Source organism: Polypterus senegalus, chromosome 14 (assembly GCF_016835505.1).
Source record: "Polypterus senegalus isolate Bchr_013 chromosome 14, ASM1683550v1, whole genome shotgun sequence".
Classification (NCBI taxonomy): domain Eukaryota; kingdom Metazoa; phylum Chordata; class Cladistia; order Polypteriformes; family Polypteridae; genus Polypterus; species Polypterus senegalus.
The window spans coordinates 4,977,663-5,001,316 of NC_053167.1; the positions used below are offsets into that span (position 1 = coordinate 4,977,663).

The following is a 23,654-nucleotide window of genomic DNA, read 5'->3' on the forward strand; positions in this document are numbered from 1 at the left end:
GTACATGATTTGACAAGTATCTCACACTGTCGGCTTACCTCTCCCTTGTGTGACCAGATCTACTAGTGTCCGAACTGAGTCCATCAGCTGTAGTTGTTGTTTCTGCAGAGCGCTGTTGTTGTTACTGGCTGAATGCAGCTGTTTCTCCAAGCTCTCAATGGTGTTTGTTTGGCGGGACACAATCTGCTGGAGTCTCGCCTTCTCTAATTTGATACTTTCCACTTCTGACCGATGTTTTGCCTCAATTTCCAAGACTTTGTTTTCCAAAACACTACAAATAAAGAAAAAAAACAAAAAAAAACAGGATAGAGAATTACTGTGGCTTTTCTTCCAGAATTCCAAGCCAAATGTCAATAATAGTATCTTAGGTGTCAGCTTCAGTCCACTGGGACACCGAAGTGACTGAGTTTGGTCATCAAAGTTTACTGAGTTATGGCCTCTGTGGCACCAGACTCAGTCCTTGAGGGAGAGAAAGAGAGATTATTTACAAATGAAGCACATTAAAAACAGTTAACAAAGTTTCAATTAGTGGGTGCCCCAGAAAATTCATCTAAAAATCAGATACTTCTCAGAGAAAGTGCAATGAACTCAGTATCTGCATTTAGGCACCACAAAATTGCAAATATTACATTGAATTGACTACGCTGCCAGAAAATAACTGGAAAGGCATGGCTTGCAATGGTAGCCAGAGACATGGCCCTTCTCCCCAAAAAGAACATGGCAGTATCATGGAGGTGTGTAAAGTTGCATTTGTATGAACCATAAGTTCTGAAGTAACACCCTCTAGATCACGGGTGTTGAACTCCGGGTCTGGAGGGCCGCAGTGGTTGCAGGTTTTCATTCTAACAATTAACCAGTTTACACCGCTGATTAACTTTTTTTCCCTTCATTTTAACAGCCCTGTTTTTAAGGATTCAGTCCTCTCAATTGATTATTTTCTTCATTGAATGGCAGCCAAATGAAGATGACCAACCAAACTGGGTCTTCCAACTCCAACCAATTTCACTTTAACCAGTTCCTTAATGAGAAGCCAATTTTTGCTGTTAATTAAACCCATTACTTAATTCCACAGCTTGCTGCTGCCCTCGTTCTGCTACAGCAGACATTTCCACAACGGTTGATTTTCTGTTTTTTTCTAAGAACACCATCAAAATGTTTTGTTGACCTGAGAGATCAATCTTACCGAGACCCTCACCTTTCTTTATGTTTAGATAATGTGGTTAGCTGGGGCCTCATGTATAACGCGTGCGTAGAATTCGCACTATAACATGGCGTAAGCACAAAAGCCAAAATGTGCTTACGCACAGAAAAATCCAGATGCAGGAATCTGTGCGTACTCCAACTTCCACGTTCTTTCGCTACATAAATCCCGGTCAGCGTGAAAACTAACGCTCGTGCATGCGCATTATGTAACGCCCCAACTCCTCCCAGAATTACGCCTCTTAGAATATGCAAATCAATATAAATCGCCCTTAAGCTCAGCCTTCTGTGAAAAGACAATGGGAAAAGCACGGGGGAAAATATAAGAATTTCAGCGAATACCAAGTGGAGGCAAAGGAAAAACATACTATTTGTTCAAAAAAAACGCGGTATAATCAACAAAAGGAAGTTGATCGAGTGACATAGCGTGTTGGAGAAACTTCAAAAGTCGCCGTGAAAAGGTGAGTTGTAGCCCACCATCTGAGTATCATATGAAAGCTTATTAGGGTAACGAGAAAAATAAGGCACACAGTGGGGAAAAAGCACGAAATGTCAACTTCAATCTCGAAATTTCCACTTTAATCATTAAAGTAGAATATCACAAACATCACCTTAAAATCGTTTAATTAACCAGTTTCTCAAATCACATCGTAATTAAAGTAGCACGTTAAATGCTTTGTTTTGTATGTAATCTTATATGTGCTCTATGTGTGTGAATCACTACTTGCTTCTTAAACCGGCTCTCTTCCTCCAACTGGACACAGAATCCATTACATTCGTGATATTACAGCTCTCTGAATAACTAAAATACTGAGATGTATACGTGATATCATTTTCATGATGATAGGAGTTAAAGCACGTTATTAAACATAGGTTTCACGTCGCAGTGATTGTGTGCGACCTTCGAAAGAAATTATTTATTGCAGCAGTACTCATGGGCGGCTCTATATCCAATAGAGAAAGTCCAATGTCAATATGTTATCTTATGCATGGTGGATGGCCACGTCCGTTGCAGACACTGCATAGCCGCCTTGTGCTCATGAGACAAGCGTTTAACTTTTGTCGAAATTTGCCGCTGCGTTTTTAGTTGTGTCGTTATTTTCTCTTTCTGTTGTATATTCAATATATATTGGCGTTGCTGCCCCTGCAGTCCTTGCTTTTCTTTCTCCAAGTAACCAATCGCCACACAATCAGCTCTGTAATAGACGTTATGCCATCTGTAAGCTTAGAGCGCCGATTCTTCAAAACGTTTAAGGAACATTTAACTACCTTCGTAGTACATGTTTAATTATTCTATCCTTCACGTCAGTCCCAGTGAAGAATATGGATTATTTAAATGAAGTTAAAGTTTTACCTGTATAATATAATAAACATATTTTGCTGCATTTCATCTTAAAAATGATATCGTCATCATATGTAAATGCGCGCTTTATAACTGTAGTACAAGTTTACAGTGGGGTTATTGTATTTATAAGTACAAACAGTTCTACAAGGAGCAATTGATTGAGTGCGTTTAAAGTTCTTGGGATGAAACTGTTTCTGAACCACGAGGTCCGTACAGGAAAGGCTTTGAAACGTTTTGCCGTGGCTGAGGTAGTGTGTGCTTGATTCTGTATCCCGATAATTCTCTTTCCGATCAGCTGCTGCTGTGATTCAAACTCAGAAACAGTGATAAAAATACTCCGAGTTGTGCAGTGAGAGTAATATGGAAAAAGATGATCTGCTGTGGCAACCCTTAACGGGAGCAGCTGAAAGAAGAAAAAAAAGGTGCAATGAGAGCAACAACGCTAAAGCAGTTATGGTATTTGGTATACTATGGCTGTTCCCTGGACCATTATATTGTTACAAGTTAATTACAATCAGATGCATTACACTAATAAGCAATATGCAGTTAGTTTCAGTGTATTTATAAAGCCGCGTCAGGAAAATAAGGTTTAACCACACAGGAACAGTAGCATTGCTTTGAACCTGGGTGCCGCCAGTCTGCAAAACCGAGCGGAGAACTTGCGTATGACAAGGTATGAAGTACCGTGGAAAAGTGCGTGGCTTTACGCCAAGTGTAGGTTTTATATATCGCAATTTGAACGTGGAAAAGTTCTTACGCAACATTACTGTGCATACGCACCATTTATACATGAGGACCCTGGTCATGTGGCGGCTCGTTTTGTGTTTCATTATTGTTTGGTTGCTAATTAAGGAAAAAGAAAGAACTAAGGGGTCTGAGTTGAGTTCATTAAAACTAAGACAAAAGAAGTTAATTAGCAGCAAAAACAGGTCACTAATTAAGAAGGTGATTGGAATGAAAACCTGTAGCCATTGTGGCCCTCCAGAACTAGCGCACTACACCCCTAATCTAGATAGACAAGACCAAAGGGACTTATTTGGATCTTATGTACAACACCATTTGCCAGCTAGTCAACACTCACAAAAGACTTCACTCCAAAAACTAGGCCTCAAAACTAGAAATTTAAAGCCAAATTCAATGCCCAAAGTAAGCCTGGCCCCCAAACTGAAGAAACAAGCATAAGGCATACACTCCACAAAGATGCCCAAGTTTAAAGGAAGAGAAACCATACTGTTAACCCTTAAACCACCGCAACCAGCTATAGTCAGTTCCCAATGCAATTTTTCAGCACGGCGGAGCCGAGTATATTTGGTGACGTACGTACGTTGAACACCGCAACCGGCTATAGTCATTTCCCAGTGGAATTTTCCAGCACGCCGGAGCTGATCAGTCAGCTCAATCAGTTCGTTGAGCAGCCAGCTCATGACCACTGCCGCCCCTAAGCGAATCAGCATCATTGTTTCTAGGATTCAGCCGCTGCACTACACCAGCCTGCAAGCATCAGCGTTGGCCTCTGTGTGCTTGCATGCAGCCAGTTCAAATGCCTTTGGCTTGGTGATTTACTGAATTTCATTAATGGCCTCAGTTGCGCCATGTACATATAATAATGGATTGTTGAAGCAGTTTTTTTTATAGGTTTTACAGTTTATTGGCAGTGCGTAAAATGATCAGTGTTGCAGTAATTGTGATGGTCTTTGCATGAAACAAAAATATATGTTCCATTAAAATTTCACTTTTTCTTGGTGAATTGTGACACTTCCTTAAAAAGTGCAGCAAAAATTTATTCGGCGTCCAGGGGTTCATGAACCCCACCAAGTATGTAGCGGTTTAAGAGTTAATCAAGAGATAGACAAGTATGCAGAGAAGGATCAAAAACACAGGATTCTTCCTTAAAGCCAAAATGAGAGACAAAAACCATGTTGAAAAATCTGAGATTAAAAAGTCAAAAACCAGAGAAACATTAGAAAAACAGATTCTTTTTGAAGGGTGATTTAATAAGGGGTTTTGAATCTGAAACCCAAATAAGGCGGTGAAATCCTGGATGCCATTTCATTTGTTACATCATTACCTGAAGGTCGTGACACACTTAGCAATACATGAAGAAGGCCTGAAAAGGAAAACCCAAAATGGAGGCGATCAAGAAAATACAAAATGGCAAGTGAGATGGTGCAAAAAAAATGTCTTATCAGTAGAATCCTTAAATCCTGTGAAAATATTCGTAATGCCAGGCCAACTTAATTTTACTTGCACTTCCTTATCATGGCATAATTGTGCACCGATATTTTGTTTAGCAAATGTGTAAATCGACTGTTGTCAACGTGTGAAAACCAAAGCCCAAACATCAATCAATATGACGTTAAGATGTTTGCATGCATGTGTGTGTTTGCGTCTTTCACAATGGAAACATGGCAGCTTTACTTATACTTGCTTTTCTGGTGCAGGGGTAAGATCTGGTACTTCGTAATCAAGGTGTTGCTGGTTCAATTCTCGGTCCTTCCTGTATTTAGTGCTTTGAGTAGTGGGCTGCTATTATTGTTACCATTATATAATAAAAACATAGATTTGATATGAGTCTCTAACAAATCAATGAAATAAGTATGCTGTTATTAAAGAATAAAACTGAATAAAAACAATCTCACATAAAAAACACTTGTTTCATTACACCACGTATTTGAAAACTAACAGTTTCTGATCGGGGTGGTGGGAGCGCGAATGTAACTGAGAGAATAAAATTTAATAAAAAAATGCAAACTTTTACAAGTACCATAATTTTACACAAGCTGTTAAGACTTTAACTTACAGTATGTACGATTTTTTTAATTCGCTTTTTATTCATGTTTATTTTTGAATAGAAGCACATTTGTTTCAATTAATTGTTAGAGACTCAAATCAAATGTAAGTTCTTATTATATAATAGTAACAGTAAAAGCAGCCCATCACTCAAAGTGCTGTGTGTAGAGAGGACCTGGGATTGAACCAACAATGTCTTGATTACAAAGCAGCAGTTCTTACCAGCACCAGCGAAGCAGGTATCTGTGAGACCACCGCGTTCTACTGTGAAAGACACAAACACACACATTCATGCAAACATCTTGACTTCGTATCGATTGGTATTTGGGCTTCAGTTTTTACACACTACCAGTAACACATACATTGAACAATTTCTTTTTTCTTCGGTTTTATTCTTGAAAGAAAGCACACTTGTTTTGTTATACCTTTTGTGAAAGTATTTATTTGATATTTGGACTTCAGTCTTCACACATTACACAGTTTACATCAATGTTAACATTTTAGGATTAAGTCCCATTGTAATTTTATGACAGGGTTGGGTGAAGTGCCTCAAACAACTTTGGCAAGTGATTCTCTGCAGGACTCTCTCAATCAACCCCCACATGATTGTCAACTATCTAGCTGGCAAGCTTCACCTTAACAAATGGTTTTTGGAGGGCAGGTATGAAGGTATTCTATGCCCCATTGGTCTGAAGTATGGCTGATTGGAATTGACTTGTACCAGAAGCCTTTAAGTACCATGAAGCCCTATTGGCTGTAGGGTTTGGACAGAGAATCTATAAATTTGCTTTCTTTACCCCTCTGTCTCTCTCTCTCTCTCTTGCCAACTGATGAAGGAGCACCTCACACACCATGAACAGAAAAGGACAACACAATGAAGAGCACAGCTTGGCAGCCATATGAGGACTTAACTAGAGACATTTAAAGTCTCTATCAAATAAGTTCTGTGCCGCCTGAAACTACACATTAGCATTTATCAAGATTGTATGGTTGCCAATATTTACTTGTGTTTTGCCTATTGCTATTATTTATGAATATTATCAATAATACATTATTTAAAGTGTAACTTAACTCCTGCTTGTCTTTTACTACACCTAATTGCCTGAGGTTATACATGTAGAAGGGAAGGTGGGGAGAAGTTATATGGTACAATACCTTATAAACAGTGGTAAGTCTGGGAGATTTGAGGCATTCTGACAAAGGCTACACATTAATAATACAAAAGGGGAAAGTAGAGTAATATATTACTCTACCAAGATAAAACAGTGTTCAACAAGAAATGTCATCCTATATTTACACAAATCATTGTAGACTGAACACACGTAAAATGTATGTATTTCAAATAACAATATATTATTTTCATATACAATTCCAGATATGGCACTCCCAGATAAACAGACTTCAGCTGTGAGAATTTTGTGTCTGACCAGCTGCCTTGGTGAGGGGTGGGATAGCAGGCTGCAGTGATGAGGACTGTGAGTAAAAGGTGGCCCAGCATTACAAATATTTTTGCAGGCTTCAGGGATTCTAGTGTTAAAGTGTTTGACATTTCCAAAACTATACTTTACATTCATATTCAGAAATCTCAAAAACCCCTAAGATAAGTGTTACATGTACAGAATCAGAAACCAAACCCCTAACTAATATAAAAACCCCTGCCACAAATAAAAAAACATTTTCTTTTTAATAATAATGATAATGCTCATTATAAAAAAAGTCAAACAGGAATGAATTTCAAACTACAAGGATAAAGCCTAAAAGAAATTATCCAAAACCAAACAAAATCCAACTCAGTAATCCAGATATCAAAACCAAAGATGAGCATAAAAATCAATCCAACAAATAGAAGTATTGTAAGGATGGAAGCAGAACATCAACGGCTGAAAGTGAATTCCTCAGTGGCTAGTTTATGGGTTACTCAGACTTTTATAGTCCTTGGGGCGATCCCACAGATTGAGTGACAGGTGGCCCCACCCATTTCAGTTCAACATAAAGAGGTTAAAGTACATACCAGAAAAGGTTAATGAATACACGATTAACATAATGAGACAAAATAATACTAGAGTGTTAAAATACAAGGAAGGAGAAAACATAAATATATTTAATAATAAATTATACAACATTATTTTTAAAGGACTAAAATCAAATAAAAAGAAAACACATTTGCACCTGGGATGAGACCCTACCTATTGCCTAACAATCATTTTTGGCCAAAATTATGCACTGCATATCATCCCAAGAACCTCACAAGTGGTGTCAGATTAGATGAAGGAGTGGTGATGGTGTGGGATTCTTCTGTAGTCCGGGGACCTTGAAATATTGAAAACACTATAAATGTGTTCCAGAATATTTTCAAGGAAATTGTTAGGTCATCTGTCAGACAGCTAAACCTTGGCTGAAACTACATCATGTAGCAAGACGAATATTTTAAGTATATAAGTAAATTTATAGAAGAAATGCTGAAAAATTAATTTGAACAAGCAAGTGAAAGTCCAGATCTCGACCACACTAACTTGGAACATTAAGAAAGCTGTGCAAAAATGAAGCCCCTAAAACATCAATAAACTGAAGCAGTACTATAAAAAGAGGAGAGGGAAAAACTCCCTCAATGTGAGTAAAGAAACGAATAAACTCATTCGGAAAGTGATTACTTCAGGATTGATGGTAGCTCGTGTAGACACTGCGGCTGCTCCGAGTCCATGCAATTTGTTGCAAAATGTGTTAAGTATCTCTCATGTGAATTGTGATGCATATAGTATGTGGAAAACCTACAGTCACAATACAACATACCACAATACCCTAGCATTAAAGGAGCAGCCTATGCATCTGCGAAGATCAGGCTGCGAGAACACGGCTTCACACAAATCATCTATTAAAAGAAACATCAGCCTCCGCTGTAAACAACTTGAACAGAAACAGAAGCGAGGTAAGTGAGTGAGTGACCTGGTGTCCGTATAAAGATAGAAAATACTCCAGTCAGGCTGGTGCTCCCTTCTATCCTGCTCTTAAATGTTTACTCACTGGACAACAAGCTGGATGACCGAAGACCTCAACCAATAACCCAGAGAAAAATGAAAGATCTGCTCTTAATAGTTTATTTAGATGCTGTACTTTTGTTGCACTTGTTACTACTGTTGTTTTATATTACTAGGTGGTGTTTTTATTTATTAATTTATTTATTATAATATATTTCACATTATTACTAGCTATTTACTTACCCCATTGTTTATTTATTTAAACTATAGTTTAGTTTTTTGCCTGTCTTGTACTTGTCCTGTGTCTATGTATTTGTTCTACTGCGGTCCTGGGGAATGTTATTTTGTGCCACTCTATACCACAATACTGTGTATGAAGGTTATGACAGTAAAGCCACTTGACCTGACTTATTTTCTGCATATTAGCTTATTTTTTGAGAAATAAATAACAACAAAAGAAAAAATTATGTCAAATGATGTGTATGGATCTCATTTTATATATAAGGAATCTCATGGTCACATCTATTAGTGACTCTAAGAAATCCCCATGGACAAGATGGGTGCAACACATGAGTGGGCATTGAGATGGACTGGCACTCTGAACTCTGCAGATCTGAACTGGCTTTAGCACAGTTTGAGAATGTTATGAAGTGAAGCATACAAGAGAAAGATCTAAGCTCCAAGGTCTTAACAAAACCTGAACCCGAGGCAGGCAATGGTACTTTACAAAACTGCTGGGTTGATCTTTGCTTAATATTTTTTTCCCAGTTTCAAGCAGTAAAGCCTGCTTCTTTCTGATTAAGTGGAGCGAGAAGATTGTGGTCTTAGAATAACCCAGAGCTGTGCCTGGTTAGGTAGATGTTTAGAAGCCCTTCTTTGAGAAAAAAGAACACAGCTTAGGCCCATAGCTGAGGAAAAGGACCACAAATGAAATGAAATGCTTTTTTGATGTTGATATATTTTATGAATCCCCAAAGGGAAATTGTCTTTTCACATGACCTTCAGAGGCCACAGTGCAGGGTCAGTCATTGTACAACACCCCCGGAGCAATATTCAGGTCAAGGTTCTTGCTCAAAGATCCATCAGAGTAGGATCCCTTCTGGCAACAACAAGATTTGAACCAACAACCTTTCAGATACTGGCACGGATCCTTATCTTCAGAGCCACCACTCTGCCATGTATGACCAGGAGAATAAAAAAAGATCAGGATGATGAAAATGTAGAATAAAATGAAAAATAACACCCAAAGGGTAAACCGTTAATGGAGACAAACATCGTAAAGAAAGGAAGAAGAAGTCCAGAGAAAACACAAATCACTAGCAGAAATTCAATAACAACAAGGAGCAGTCCAAATGTTCTTTCCTCTTATGCCCGCCATTTATAGAGGCAGGAGAAGTCGTATTTCTTGTGGGTATTAAGTTAGATACTGGCAGCATTTCAGCAAGTAGATTACCATTCATCTTGCATAGACAACAACGTCCAATAGCTTTTACTATAACTATAAATACTGTAAATCTCAGGGCCAGATTTAAACCCTGATGATAAGATAAGCAAGCTATCGAGTGAGGTTGAGCTGTCATAGACTGTCAGGGGGCACACCTCCTTAGTATATACTGTATGTACGAGGTGAGACACAAAAATAACTGGATTAGTAAAAAATTAAAAAATATGTATTGATGAATGTCAGCATTCTAAACATTGTCACCTTCTATGTACTCCCCTCCTGATCTCCACACCACTCCATACGTATCTTCCATTGACTGAAACAGTGCTGGAAGTCTTCTTGCTTGAGGCTCTTCAACAGGCTTGCCCTTTCTGTCTTCACTTCATCCATTGAAGAAAAATGTGTTCCCTTCAGGTCACTTTTGATTTTTCGGAACAAGTAAAAATCACAGAGAGCTGAATCGGGCGAATAAGGAGGATGATCGAGGACAGGAATGTTATTGTCAGTCATAAACTGCTTTATGGAAAAAGATAAAATTCGCAAGAAATTTGATGTTGATTCGCTGTTCGATTTTTTTCACCCGACATTATCGCAGCAACTCGTGTAGCAATTGTTGTGCGAATACAGAGTGGGCTATTCACAGGATATACCTAGCCGGTCGGTGGTTTGAAAGGGTGTGTAGGATGGGATGTAGTTCTACGATTCACATCCGGCCGACCTCCAGACGGTTTTCCAAGAAAGCCTCAAGCCCAGTCTGGTTATTTTTGTGTCTCACCTCGTGTATATAGAATAGTAAAGTATTCATTAACACTGCTGTTCTCACTCTTATCTACTTCTGATTTGATTCCCAGGTCATTCATTGTGCCTGTTTTCCTTTCATGTCCCAAAGACATACTTGATATAATAATCAACAACTTTAAATTTGTCCTGTAATGTCAAAATTTGGGTTTGGCAAAAGGCATAATTTGCCAAACAGTAGCAAAGTTTTCACTTGGGTGTGAAAGGACTTGTGCCCTGTCCCGTTCTGGGTTCTTCAATGTGCTTGTTTCAACAGTTCGTGCACACCGGGCCTCATGTCTATCTTTGGTGTGCAGGAGGAACCCACAGGTAGGTACAAGGAGGGACTGTGCAAATTTCAGCAAAGTAAGCAAGCTGAGATTCATTCCAAGTTTCCTGGAGCTGTGAGGCTACCAGTGCAGACAAAACATTGGAAAGAGGCTCTACAAGCAACATAGCTGAAATATAACCAAAAAGCTTGTTGGACCCAGGAGAAGCTTTATTAGGATGTTTATGCACCTCTTATATTTTTATAGTTTACGTGAGATTTAAACACTGCTCCATTAAATTTTTAAGAGCCACTTTTAAAAGACTTTGTAATCAAGCACACTGTTGTAAAGATCAGTGTTTTAAGTATGGTTGGCTAGTGACCTGCCATACCAGTCTTTAATATACCAGAAACATTTAAGGTGAAAAATAACGTTAAGTATCTATAACGTTATTTATTTTCTAAGCCTGTATAAACCTGACTTGATTTGTAAATCAAATAAGACAGTCGGGTGTAAAGTATTAAAAATTAGTACTCAGACGTCAGCCCTACACACCAGCACTCTGGGCCGTTTGCTCTTTTTCTTGTGCAGTCCAATGGGTAAGACCGAGGGGCAAACTGGGACACACTGGAGGGATTGTTACTCATGGATACCCTGGATAGACTCTAAATACAAAAAAGTGTTAGAGTCACCTGGAGATCCCTGTTTATTAGCAGAATTTATTATAAAGAAAAAACAAAAAGAAACAGAAGAATCAGCAATGGAACCTGATGAGTCGTTCCAAGGCTTTGTGGGTCAGTGCTTCTGCAAGCTAGTGTGGCTCCAGCAGTTGTGGGTCCAAGAATGAATGCCCACTTCTAGTCTGGGGGCCAGAAGGGCCAGGCCTTCCAGGAGGGGTGCCGGACGTGGTGTTAATAGTCTTCAGGGTGTTTCTCCTCCACTCGCAAAGTGGAAGAGAGGGTAGTGTATGTGCTACAACATTAGGTGTCCCCATTACGTTTTCCTGTTTGAAGCAATTTGAAGCCATCAGTGTGCATGAACTTGTGGAGAGTCTCATGGATACTGGTTTGGGTTATCATGAGGAAAACAGAGATAGTGAAACTCTGTCATTACCATAGTTTCCACTTACACAAGAGTGGAGGAAAAGCCTCTGAAAGAAGAATGACCTCACTTCACGTATATTCACCACAAACTCCGGCTCTTTCACTCGCCCGGATATATAAATCACTGCTCACCCTGAAATCAGCATTCTGTTTGAAACTTGCTTTAGAAGAGAACAGAGCCCCAACTTTAAAAGCATTATAATCATAGACAGCAGCTCAGAGGAGCAGCATCAGTGATAACAAGTATCTAATTTCATTTCTTTTCTTTGATTTTCAGTTCAAGACATTTAAAAGATGGAACCCCTACTGTTATTCTTTTATCCTTTGTCTTTTTTAATAAATATACTGTATATATATTGTCACATGTGTGCCTGCAGATCACTTTCCTGGCTCCTGTGAGATAAGCAATTTCAGACCAGGATGAGAGGAGGCACTGATACTAACAGTATCTTTCTCTTTTTCGTAGCATTGGAAGGCTGCCTAAGGATGATACCTAGTTTCTCCAAGAAATCCACTGCCCATAACACAAATAGAGACTAATCAGGGAATGTGGCGTCAGACTTTGGCCACTAAAGGGTAGGACAGAGCTCCAACTCCATAGCCAACTATCACTATTAAAGAAGAGGCTGTTAAGAGACATGTTTGTTTTCATTTTAACTATATTTTTGTTAAAATAAAATGGGGTGAGCCAGCGGAGGTCCCAACCTTTTGCCTTCCTATGTCTGCTTTCCCAGCCATTTTACTACATGTATGTTGTCGCACGCGTGTGCGTGGAGAACAGCTTAAGGGCCCTTTTGAGGGGAATCATCCTCCAGGCTAGGGGTTGGCGATGTTGCCTTTTCATCTTTTTTCCCTCTGCGGAATGGAAGGTTGACAGCCAGACCATCTATGACATCAATTCCATCATCTGACCTCCTGAACCAGCTCCTTGCTCCCTGGAACATTGTAAACAGGCTCCGATGCCATGATTGACAGTCCACAGCTCAAGTCTGAGAAGATGCTCTCACATTTCTTTTAAGACAACCAATTGCAGACTATCCTTGGGAAATCTCACGAGGTACCGGCGCCATGGATGACGCGACTTCCGGTCCGAAGGTGCCATTTCCGGTACCAGTGCTCTGGCTGATGTTACTTCCTGTTTCGATGACATCACTTCCGGTCCCGGTCCAGATGACGTCACTATCGGTCAAGGCCTTTAAAGCCACCATTTTACTAAGATCAGTTCTGTTTTGGACTCCAACCTGTAAACAACTCAACAGAAATAACCATTTGCAACCAAGGCATACTGTAATATACAGGTGGTTGCCCCAAACCTTTTTGATGTCTGTGGACTGTTATTGTGACAACAGTCACAGGAATAATGAGAAGACATCAAAAATGTTTGGGGCAGCTACTCGTATATTGTGCTCTGGCTGCAAAATGGATTTGGTTAATGAGTTGTGTTCAGGTTCAAGTCCAAAACGGAACTGAGTTTAAGGCTGTAAAGATGGCAGCTTTAAAGTCCGAGACAGGTAGTGACGTCATCGATTAGCCCAGAACTGGAAGTGACATAATCGATGGCACCGGAAACAGAACTAGTATCATTCAGGCTCTTTAGCTGCCTCCTAATCGCATGTGTGTGACAATATATATATATATATATACAGTGGTGCTTGAAAGTTTGTGAACCCTTTAGAATTTTCTGTATTTCTGCATAAATATGACCTAAAATATCATCAGATTTTCACTCAAGTCCTAAAAGTAGATAAAGACAAACCAGTTAAACAAATGAGACAAAAATATTATACTTGGTCATTTATTTATTGAGGAAAATGATCGAATATTACATATTTGTGAGTGGCAAAAGCATGTGAACCTTTGCTTTCAGTATCTGATGTGACCCCCCACCCCCCCGTTGCAGCAATAGATGCAACTAAACATTTCTGGTAACTTTTGATCATTCCTGCACACCGGCTTGGACGAATTTTAGCCCATTCCTCCGTACAGAACAGCTTCAACTCTGGGATGTTGGTGGGTTTCCTCACATGAACTGCTCGCTTCAGGTCCTTCCATAACATTTCGATTGGATTAAGGTCAGGACTTTGACTTGGCCATTCCAAAACATTTAATTTTTCTTTAACCATTCTTTGGTAGAACGACTTGTGTGCTTAGGGTCGTTGTCTTGCTGCATGACCCACCTTCTCTTGAGATTCAGTTCATGGACAGATGTCCTGACATTTTCCTTTAGAATTCTCTGATATAATTCAGAATTCATTGTTCCATCAATGAAGGCAAGCCGTCCTGGCCCAGATGCAGCAAAATAGGCCCAAACCATGATACTACCACCACCATGTTTCACAGATGGGATAAGGTTCTTATGCTGGAATGCAGTGTTTTCCTTTCTCCAAATATAATGTTTTTCATTTAAACCAAAGCCAATAGCCTTTTGGTTTGTCCATGTGATCTTTAGCAAACTGCAGATGAGCAGCAATGTTTTTTTAGAGAGCAGTGGCTTTCTCCTTGCAACCCTGCCATGCACACCATTGTTGTTTAGTGTTCTCCTGATGGTGGACTCATGAATATGAACATTAGCCAATGTGAGAGAGGCCTTCAGTTACTTAGAAGTTACCCTGGGGTCCTTTGTGACCTCGCCGACTTTTACACACCTTGCTCTTGGAGTGATCTTTGTTGGTCAACCACTCCTGGGGAGGGTAATACAATGGTCTTGAATTTCCTCCATTTGTACACAATCTGTCTGACAGTGGATTGGTGGAGTCCAAACTCTTTAGAGATGGTTTTGTAACCTTTTCCAGCCTGTTGAGCACCAACAACTCTTTTCCTGAGGTCCTCAGAAATCTCCTTTGTTCGTGCCATGATACACTTCCACAAGCATGTGTTGTGAAGAGCAGACTTTGATAGATCACTGATCTTTAAATAACACAGGGTGCCCACTCACACCTGATTGGCATCCCATTGATTGAAAACACCGGACTCGAATTTCACCTTCAAACTAACTGCTAATCCTAGAGGTTCACATACTTTTGCCACTCACAAATATGTAATATTCGATCATTTTCCTCAATAAATAAATGACCAAGTATAATATTTTTGTCTGATTTGTTTAACTGGTTTCTCTTTATCTACTTTTAGGACATGAGTGAAAATCTGATGATGTTTTAGGTCATATTTATGCAGAAATATAGAAAATTCTAAAGGGTTCACTAGCTTTCAAGCACCACTGTATTCTCTCATCCGACCCAGGGTTTGTGGCCATGTGCAAATGTCTAAGGGTTCGTTAGGACACAGAGCCGAATTATAGCTAGGCTTGAAGCTGACAGGTCTTCAGGTAAGCAGGCAAACATCCTTACAACACCAGGCTGCAGAAGCTTATAACATCAGAGGCCTGATTGCTTCATAACATCCATAAGTGCTTTGATGTGCAAAGACACATTTGTATTTCGTTATTAAACTAGAGTACAGTATATCCATGCATTGACATGTGACATAAACTATCCACTGCTGAAGTCCAAAATGGGGACAGCAACAGAATGAAGCCTCGAAGCCTAAAGCCAAGAGCCAGGGATCTTGTTTCAGTGAACCAGGGCTTTAATAAATAAGGATTAGCATCTGTTTACACTTTAGGGGTCATACAGGGACATTGTTCCCTGATGTTTATTTTCCGGCAAGTAGAAGATCTCCACAGTGGAGGCTTCTTTTGTTCCCTGTTTCTGTCACAGTTTATCATTAAAATGTTCATTTGGCCCACGTCCAAAGGCTTTCTTTTCCATTTTCCCCTGTGGCTTTTTATTTTAAGTGGCTGCATTTTTCTAGCCACTAAAATCACCAAGTGTTTTTATTTTACATGTCACCTGACTTCCATGATGCAACGAGAAACGACAGCTAGTGTGATTCTGCTCTTCAGGCAAATGCAACCAAATGAAGATCAGCACGATTAACAACTTTAGAGGTTTCATTTGTTTTTTGTCTCATAGGTGTCACCATGATTTCAAACAGCAAAGGAAACAAAATGATGAAAATACCTGAAGGACAGAGACTTGACAAACAACGAAAACTGGATTTGTGACCAGTAAATACATCTTTATAAACAGTTACAGTTTTATTTAAATTATTAAGGTTTGGACACACACTGGAATTTTAATTATAGGACAATTTTGGGGGTCAATCAAACTTAGTTGGAAAGATGGAAATTATTCCTTGGAGACCTGTTTTGTGAATATATAATTCTTAATCAAACCCATACTTGACATTATTATTTCTTACCATACTTGATTCAGTTTCTTTTGATTTAGTTAAAGTTCTGGCAACTCTTTGCTTTAAGATCCTTAGTGTTAAGTACCATAGAAACAGAGAAGAGAAAAAATACTTTAAAATCAAAGAAACATAAAAAATGAATTGAGGTTTCTGACAACAACAACATGGATGTCAAACCTCTGCAAAGATGATGATTGTTTCCTAGTTTTTAATGTTGTAATCTAGCCTTTTTTTTTGCACAGAAATCGAATGTGTACTTACTTCACTTTTGGTTTTTGTACTAATTACATTATTTTCTTGTCTTCATTTTGTTTTTAATGGGTGGCTACCATTTTAAGGTCTGTTTGATTGTGGTTGCTACTGCAAAGCTACACCGGGACAGTAGGGAGTGAGTGACACTTGATGTCATTGTCGTGACAGTGTTCAGCTCAGCACTATGCCCTTCATCATTTTCTGTTTTGATTTAATGCTCCTAGTTCTCAATCTGCTACTAGTGAAATGTGACTTGTGTGGCGTTTAGTGTTTTGGTTTAGATGTCTCGGTTGTTAGATATCCCGTTAATTCATTTCAGACCAATTTTTCAACAATGTTTTATCCCCTAGTCCCTTTTTTCTTTAAATTGCAGTATTGCTGCCTTTGCCAAAATAGTTAGAGGAGTTCCAAATCTGACAAATGAAGATGAAGGAAAGAAAGCAAAATGTAAACACTTCAGTGTTTAAAGTCAACAGTGACAAAAATTACAAAGCACTTTGTATACTAAAGCAACTCTAGCTGCAATGAATGGACGCCATAACCCACAACCTTTTCTGCTCTCTTATGTCTCATGACATATGTAAAAATAAAGTTTCCTGTCACTATTCGTTTTATGTGTGCTTAACTTGTTTTCGACTGTGCATTTTTCCAATTTTTTTTGGTGAAAGATGGTATATAGTGCTGATCCCATTTAGCCTGAGCCATTCTGCTGCTCTTCTCAACTGAGACTTTCATTGAGGTTGAACATATCAAGATGGCAGCACCATCCGAGGAGTAGAAACCCTTTAGAACTTTCAAACGGCTGATGTCTACTTGTGCTTATATTGAAATCATGTATAGCAGCATTTTTAAGTAAGCCATAGTTATTTACTCCCCCCATCACCGCCATATTTTATGTATGCCGTTACTGTTTGTTATGGTGGGCGCAGTCATGGCTTTGTTATAACTGTGTTTGGACTCATATGGGCCATCACCACTGGAAGGCCTAGCTGGCAGGAACCATCTACAACTAAACAAAGCAACTGGGAGATGAAATTAACTGGAGCGCTTCCATTGACAAATAGCCCATGAAGGGACAGCAGACTAATTCTATTGATCTAAAGCAGTGGCTCTCAAACTGGGTCAGTGGGACCATGAGAAATTATTGCATATTTATATTATTTATATTTTTATAATTATTAACATTATTAGTAATGATGATATGATAAATGATGAGAGTTGCACTGGCCAAAACAAAGCCAAACATAGAAAAACTGGTTAAGGCAAAGCAGATGCGTCCATCCCATTAAAATTTAAACTTAAATTTATTAACTAAGATGTACATAATATTTTCTAAATAAATAATTGTTTGTCAAAAAATGTTTTATTCACAGCAGCCTGTACATATGCAGTGCCGTGCAGTGGGTATGTGGCACCCATGTGCAAAGTATTTGGTGCCCCCAATTTTCTTTAAAATAATATCCATCCATCCATTATCCAACCCGCTATATCCTAATTACTGGGCCACGGGGGTCTGCTGGAGCCAATCCCATATTGATTTTTTAATTTTTAATAAAAGGGTCCGCGAGCCATCAAACAATTTTTAAAGGGACCGCCACGCAAGAAATTCTAAGGAAGTTTAAAAACCGCTGATCTAAAGTATGGCATCTTAAGACTAGTTTGGTTCATGATTGGTGGTAAGAATGGTATCAAGTTGGTTCATCATGCCTTACCACTCTTTCTCATGCAGCGATGACCACCTCTTTCTTTGGCAATTTCTCCATGATGAAGGCAACTAATATTGGCAGCCACATTGAGACAGGCATGTGGCCTGTTTCAATCCCCCAGTTATAGGTGTCACAAACTCGATAAAGAGCCATAGCAAGTTTTGGGGTAGCCACCTGTATACTGTTTCCTGGCTGCACAATTTAATAAAGTGATAGCACTGATGTGCACAAATCGGAGTCCAAAACAGAACTGAGGGGACAGGGGAAAGATGGTGGCTTTTAAAGACCAGTATGGGAAATGACATCAGAGGTGCCGATACCGGAATGGTCTTCATCTATAGTCTCAGACCTGGAAGTGACGTCAAAGGGGTCGGAACCAGAATTGATGTCATCAGGGCCATGCGGAATTTCCTGTGAACGGTCTTTAGAAAAGTGAGAAAAAGAGTCAGTGCACTCTGCCCCATCCCGGTCTGGCTCGGAATTACCCTCATTCAAGCCTTTTAGCTGCCTCCCATGCGCACGTATGTGACATAGGCCATGTTGGGACAAGACAAACCTGGACCGAAGGAAGCCGAGAGCTGCCTTTGGATGCAAGATATACTGCTACTTAGGCTGTAATGGTTTCTTTTTTACACATTATATTTCTGCTTATTATTTTGAACATTCTGTAAATGCCAGAAGTGACTCTACTCCATTGAGCCCTTGAGCAAGGCCCTTAATCTGCAATTTCTCCATCCTTTGTATGACGTTAATCTCCATCCAGCCTTGAAAGCAGGTCCACTAACTTACAGGCAGAACTTGGGGGTTGGTGGCAGGATTGGCACTCTAGCCACCATAAAAAAACCTCACAGTGTTCCAGTGTGGTGCTGGGGTGTCACCTGCTGCCCTCGGGTCCCAATCCTGGTGGTTTGTCGTGTGGTGGGTAAAGCAAACACACTATTAGTGCATACTCCCTACCTCTGTCTCTTATATTATCTATAATACATTCATTAATTTAAAGTGGAGGTCTCCCTTGCTTGTTCTTTCACTCTGTCTAATTGTTTGATAAAGAAGGGAAGGGAGGAGTAAGCGCTGAAGTACTTGATCACAGAGTTGTAAGTGTATGGGATTGAAGACATTTTATTAAGGTCTACACAATAAAAAGTGTAAATGGGAAAACAGAGCCACCATAGGACATGACAAGAGAAAACAGTGTAGTACTATTTAAAAAGCTCTTCACCTACCTGTTTCTGTCATGAAGCTTGGAGAGTTCATTGATTTGCAGTAAAAGCTGCTTCTCTAGCTTATTGGTGGAAAGTGAATTTTCTAGTAGTTGAATTTCTATTCTGGATGTTTGGTTCAGCACCTGGATGAAGTCAAATTGGAGTGATTATTGTCAAAATCAGCATACATTTGTTTCCGAAGAATTTCATCACCCTGAAAGTTAACAGCAATACAAATTCAACTGACTTGTAAGAAAACAGGCACGCCATTTCCAAAGACCTGGAAGATACTGTAAACTTCATCTCACCTTGCCATTGAAAGGCCATCTTTGTCTAATATTTGGAAATCTTTGCCTATTGCTTCATACTTTATATACTCACATATAAGTCAGGTCTTGAAACCCAAAAAATCGATCATAAAATCAAACCTCGACTTATACATAAGTTCAAAAATGCGACACTTCATTTTTTTTAGCTACTTCAATGACGTTTAATTTAAAACCAACTTCACATTTTCTTCAGATCGAACGCTCCGTCGTAGATAAGGGATGCTCTTACGATAAAGGTGTATGAAAGTATGAGATGCAAAAAACACAAAACGGTGCAAACGATGCTTCAGAATAGTTTGGGTATTACCGTGTGGTCACGGAGACACAATGCATAGAAAAAAAAGGCCGTGTGCTCCGTGGTTACTCTCTCAGGTGGGTGTTAGCATATCATAATCTCTTGGACCAATATTGTGAGTTTTCTGCATTCGACTTATATGACCGACATTATAAAATACCAGAAATTATACGGTAAAACCAAACCCGACATATACGGTATCTTAATATGTTAAGATTTCCTGTGCAATGACATATTCTACTGAGTTTAAAAATTGTATTCCTCTCCTAGTTCATAGAATTGTCTTCAGTTTACCTGATGGAATGACTTCTCTTTTGTTAAAAGGAAATGGGTAAAGTGGTGAAAATTGGCATCTGTTAAAAGGTTGACTTGGCACAATTAATTCCTGCTGACTGTTGGTTTGTTTAAGACGTTTATAGATTGGAGATGCAGGATAAGCTGTCAAGTGAGCAGTGGTAGAAAAGAGCGGGGTCATAACCACAGACATAAACAGAGAGCGAGACCACCTGGAAGTGCCTGCATCTCCACAGGAGATGAACACAAAATCTATGGGAGGCTCGCTCCTTTGAAATAATTGGATATCCAGCCAGCAATCTAAGTAAAGTGCACAGCATTTCTCAACTTGTAAAATTCATATATTTACTTTTTTTATTTTATAAGTCTTATCTGGTGCATTGTAAGAACTAGATGTTTGAATATCTCCATAATCAAGAAAACAACAACAGTAGCATTTATTTATTAAAACATCACTTGCATGCAGGGATAAGCTCAATTCTTGTAAAAGATGGCAGATAATTAGCAGGAAATTAAATCAGAGAAGTGAGGGTGTGAGCATCTAGGACCACTCTTACTATAAGTTCTGCTGGGATAAGTCTTGGTGCCAGCAGCCCTGAAACAGACTGAGCAGTGTTACATGCAAGTGGAAGGTGAGTCTCTCATGGGAACTAATATGGGGTGGAGATCATAGGACAATTTTAAGATTGTGAGGCAGGTTACATGCTTTATTTTTCCATCCTCAGCCAAGAAGAAACTTGTCCACTAGAAGGACTTTTAAAGCAGCTACACCCAAGAAAGACATAAGAGTCCAGAATGCATGAAAACAATCATGGGAGACCGATATCCATCCATCCATTTTCTAACCCGCTGAATCCGAATACAGGGTCACGGGGGTCTGCTGGAGCCAATCCCAGCCAACACAGGGCACAAGGCAGGAACCAATCCTGGGCAGGGTGCCAACCCACCACAGGACGGGAGACCGATATGACCTGGAATAAATTGCTCAGATGTGTATAACGTCGCCATTATGCTTATGACCACCACTAGTAGGACATCTAATAGTGTCACGACAGAATAGTGTACTATTCAGCCAGAGGCAGCCTTAGGGGTGTGCGGGACCTAGGGCTGACCAATCCCACAGGCCGGTTATGTCAAACGCTGTTATAGGTATGTATAGACTGTATAAACTCATGCGTGAATTTAATAAAAGCAACGTTATCATATTCCGGATTTTCTCATTACAGTATTCAGCTAAATGTTTGCAAGAAAACACATGGATTTATCAAAATATAACGATATAATCTATTAAAAAAGTGCAATTCATAGTTCATGACAATACCACAACAGTGCGAAATGCAATGAGGTGTCATGCGGAAATTAGCAGGGCCTCTTCTAGAAAAGTACCCAAAGTACCCACATTGCAAGTATACTCTGAGTCTCGATATGCAGGATGTCATAGTCATAACTCACGTGTGATGTCATGTCAACCGGTTATCATTAGTGATACACGTTTTTGTGCATTAGACTATGGAGTGGTACATGTACAGAATTTGACTTTGAAGAGGGGTTTTAAAAGGGTTCCTCTTAGAAGCATCTCAAATATATTTATACTGGAGAATATATCTTGATAAATCCGCTTGAGCGGGACACACGGTCCTCAGAAGCAGGGACCCCTTAGGCCTGGAGCCTGGGGCGGTTGCCCCACTTGCCACCCCCAAACGCCACTCTTGTATTTAGCACTATTTCATCATGGATCTAGCATCCTGGGTCTGAATTCTATGCCCAGTTGTAGCCGGTATGGAGTTTGCCTGCTTTCCCTCTGTTTATGTGTTCCTTCCACATCTCCAAAGGTGTGTTCATCACATTGATTAGGCATTTTCAGTTGACTCTGTGGGGATGTGTGTGAGATGATGACCATCATGTTCATTGACAATAAGGCAAAGTTTGTAGTCTGGACAGCAATTTTGAGTGCCACACAGGCCAAAAAACATTCCTGTGAAAGTCTGATGCTTGAGAGGGCAGTTTGACTCAGTTGGCCTGACTGGTACGATATTAAATTATTACAAACCCCAGTCACACATGACTGCCTTGTCCCAGGAATGTCTGTGAATAAGCATGTCTGGGCTGACACATCTAGTCTGCTGAGTGCCCTCTGTGCATTATTACTTCCCTGTAGGGGGGATTACAAGGTGCTTGGCTGGAGATACCGTGACACCTTTTGTCACCCTACTTGACACACAGTCCTGTGAAATATTGCAGTAACAGGTTAACAATTCCCTGAGATATCTAGGGCCGCGTTCAAATGCACTAAATGGATTAAGGCATCTCTACTCAAGATCAGGAGGTGTGGATAACCCTTTGAACCCTCTTCATGTTGGTGACTCTGGTGTGCATAAGCTTGCATTAAGGCCCTGCCATTTGTATGCATAACTTTAGATTTTTGAGATCATCTGATTGATCTGCCATGGTTGTTTGTTGCCTTTGGTGAAGAACTGAAAAGATAATTTAATTACCTAGAGGTAAGTGACATAATAAAAGATGGAGCTTGATTGTAGTTTGGCCAGCTACAGTCATTTCTGGCGCTAATGCAATTACTTATTTTAACTACCTAGATACAGTAAAAATTGTAATAAAAAGATGGATAACCATCATAAGTGAGTTCAATTAACTTGTTACCTAGCTGCAGTCTTGTTTGTTATGAGAATAAAGCAAATAAATCACTCCATCAGCTGAGAACACTTACACACCATCATCTTCAAAATCAAGAAGGAGATACCATTCTGTCAGTCCTTTCCATGTCTAACCCGAGTAAGTGTTCCCATGCCAACAACTCATGACACATATAGCCCCGTTCTGGACCATCAGATTTGATTTTGAATTTTTGGATTTTAGTCCACGTGCTTCACAACTCCAGATTACAGGGTTTGTATCCTCTATATCCGCAGAAGTTTTTCTCCATTTACCTCCAGTATTTTTTCCAACATTGCAACGGTGGTAGACTGGAAGCCCTAAACTGGCCACTGTAAGTGTGGATGTGTGGCCTGGTGAGCTCTGTGATAGACTGGTGCACCATTCAGGGTTGGCTCATGCCTTATACCCAACTCTGTCAGGGTAGGTTCCAGCCCCTTGCGACCCTGAATTGGATTAAGTGTGCTTCAGAATCATATGCTACTAAATGTATCGTGGATAGCATGTTGCTGAGGTGTTAGCATTTTGGTCCCACCACTCCAGGACACTGCGTTTGATTCTGAACCTGTCACTGTCTGTCTGGGCTTTCCTCTGACATTTGAAGGATAGATGTGATAGTCTGTTTGGCGATTCTTAACTATCCTGTTGTGTATGATGGCATGAGTGTTGGACTGGACATTATGTACCTCTGGTGGCTGCAAGAATAGACTCCAGGCCCTCACCACCCTAAAACTACATTAAACACACATGAC

General features: G+C 39.7%; 1 protein-coding gene across 2 annotated transcripts in view; it reads right to left on the reverse strand.

Annotated features, from left to right (window-relative positions):
- The window catches only part of angpt4 (angiopoietin 4), a 195,083-nt gene that overhangs the window by 45,668 nt on the left and 125,761 nt on the right, over window positions 1-23,654 (reverse strand). For both annotated transcript variants that reach the window (XM_039735558.1, XM_039735559.1), the window contains exons 3-4: window positions 19,336-19,457; window positions 39-271 (exon numbers count right to left, since the gene is read on the reverse strand). In XM_039735558.1, coding sequence (XP_039591492.1) covers window positions 39-271; window positions 19,336-19,457 — 355 coding nt within the window. The remainder of the gene's footprint in view (window positions 1-38; window positions 272-19,335; window positions 19,458-23,654) is intronic.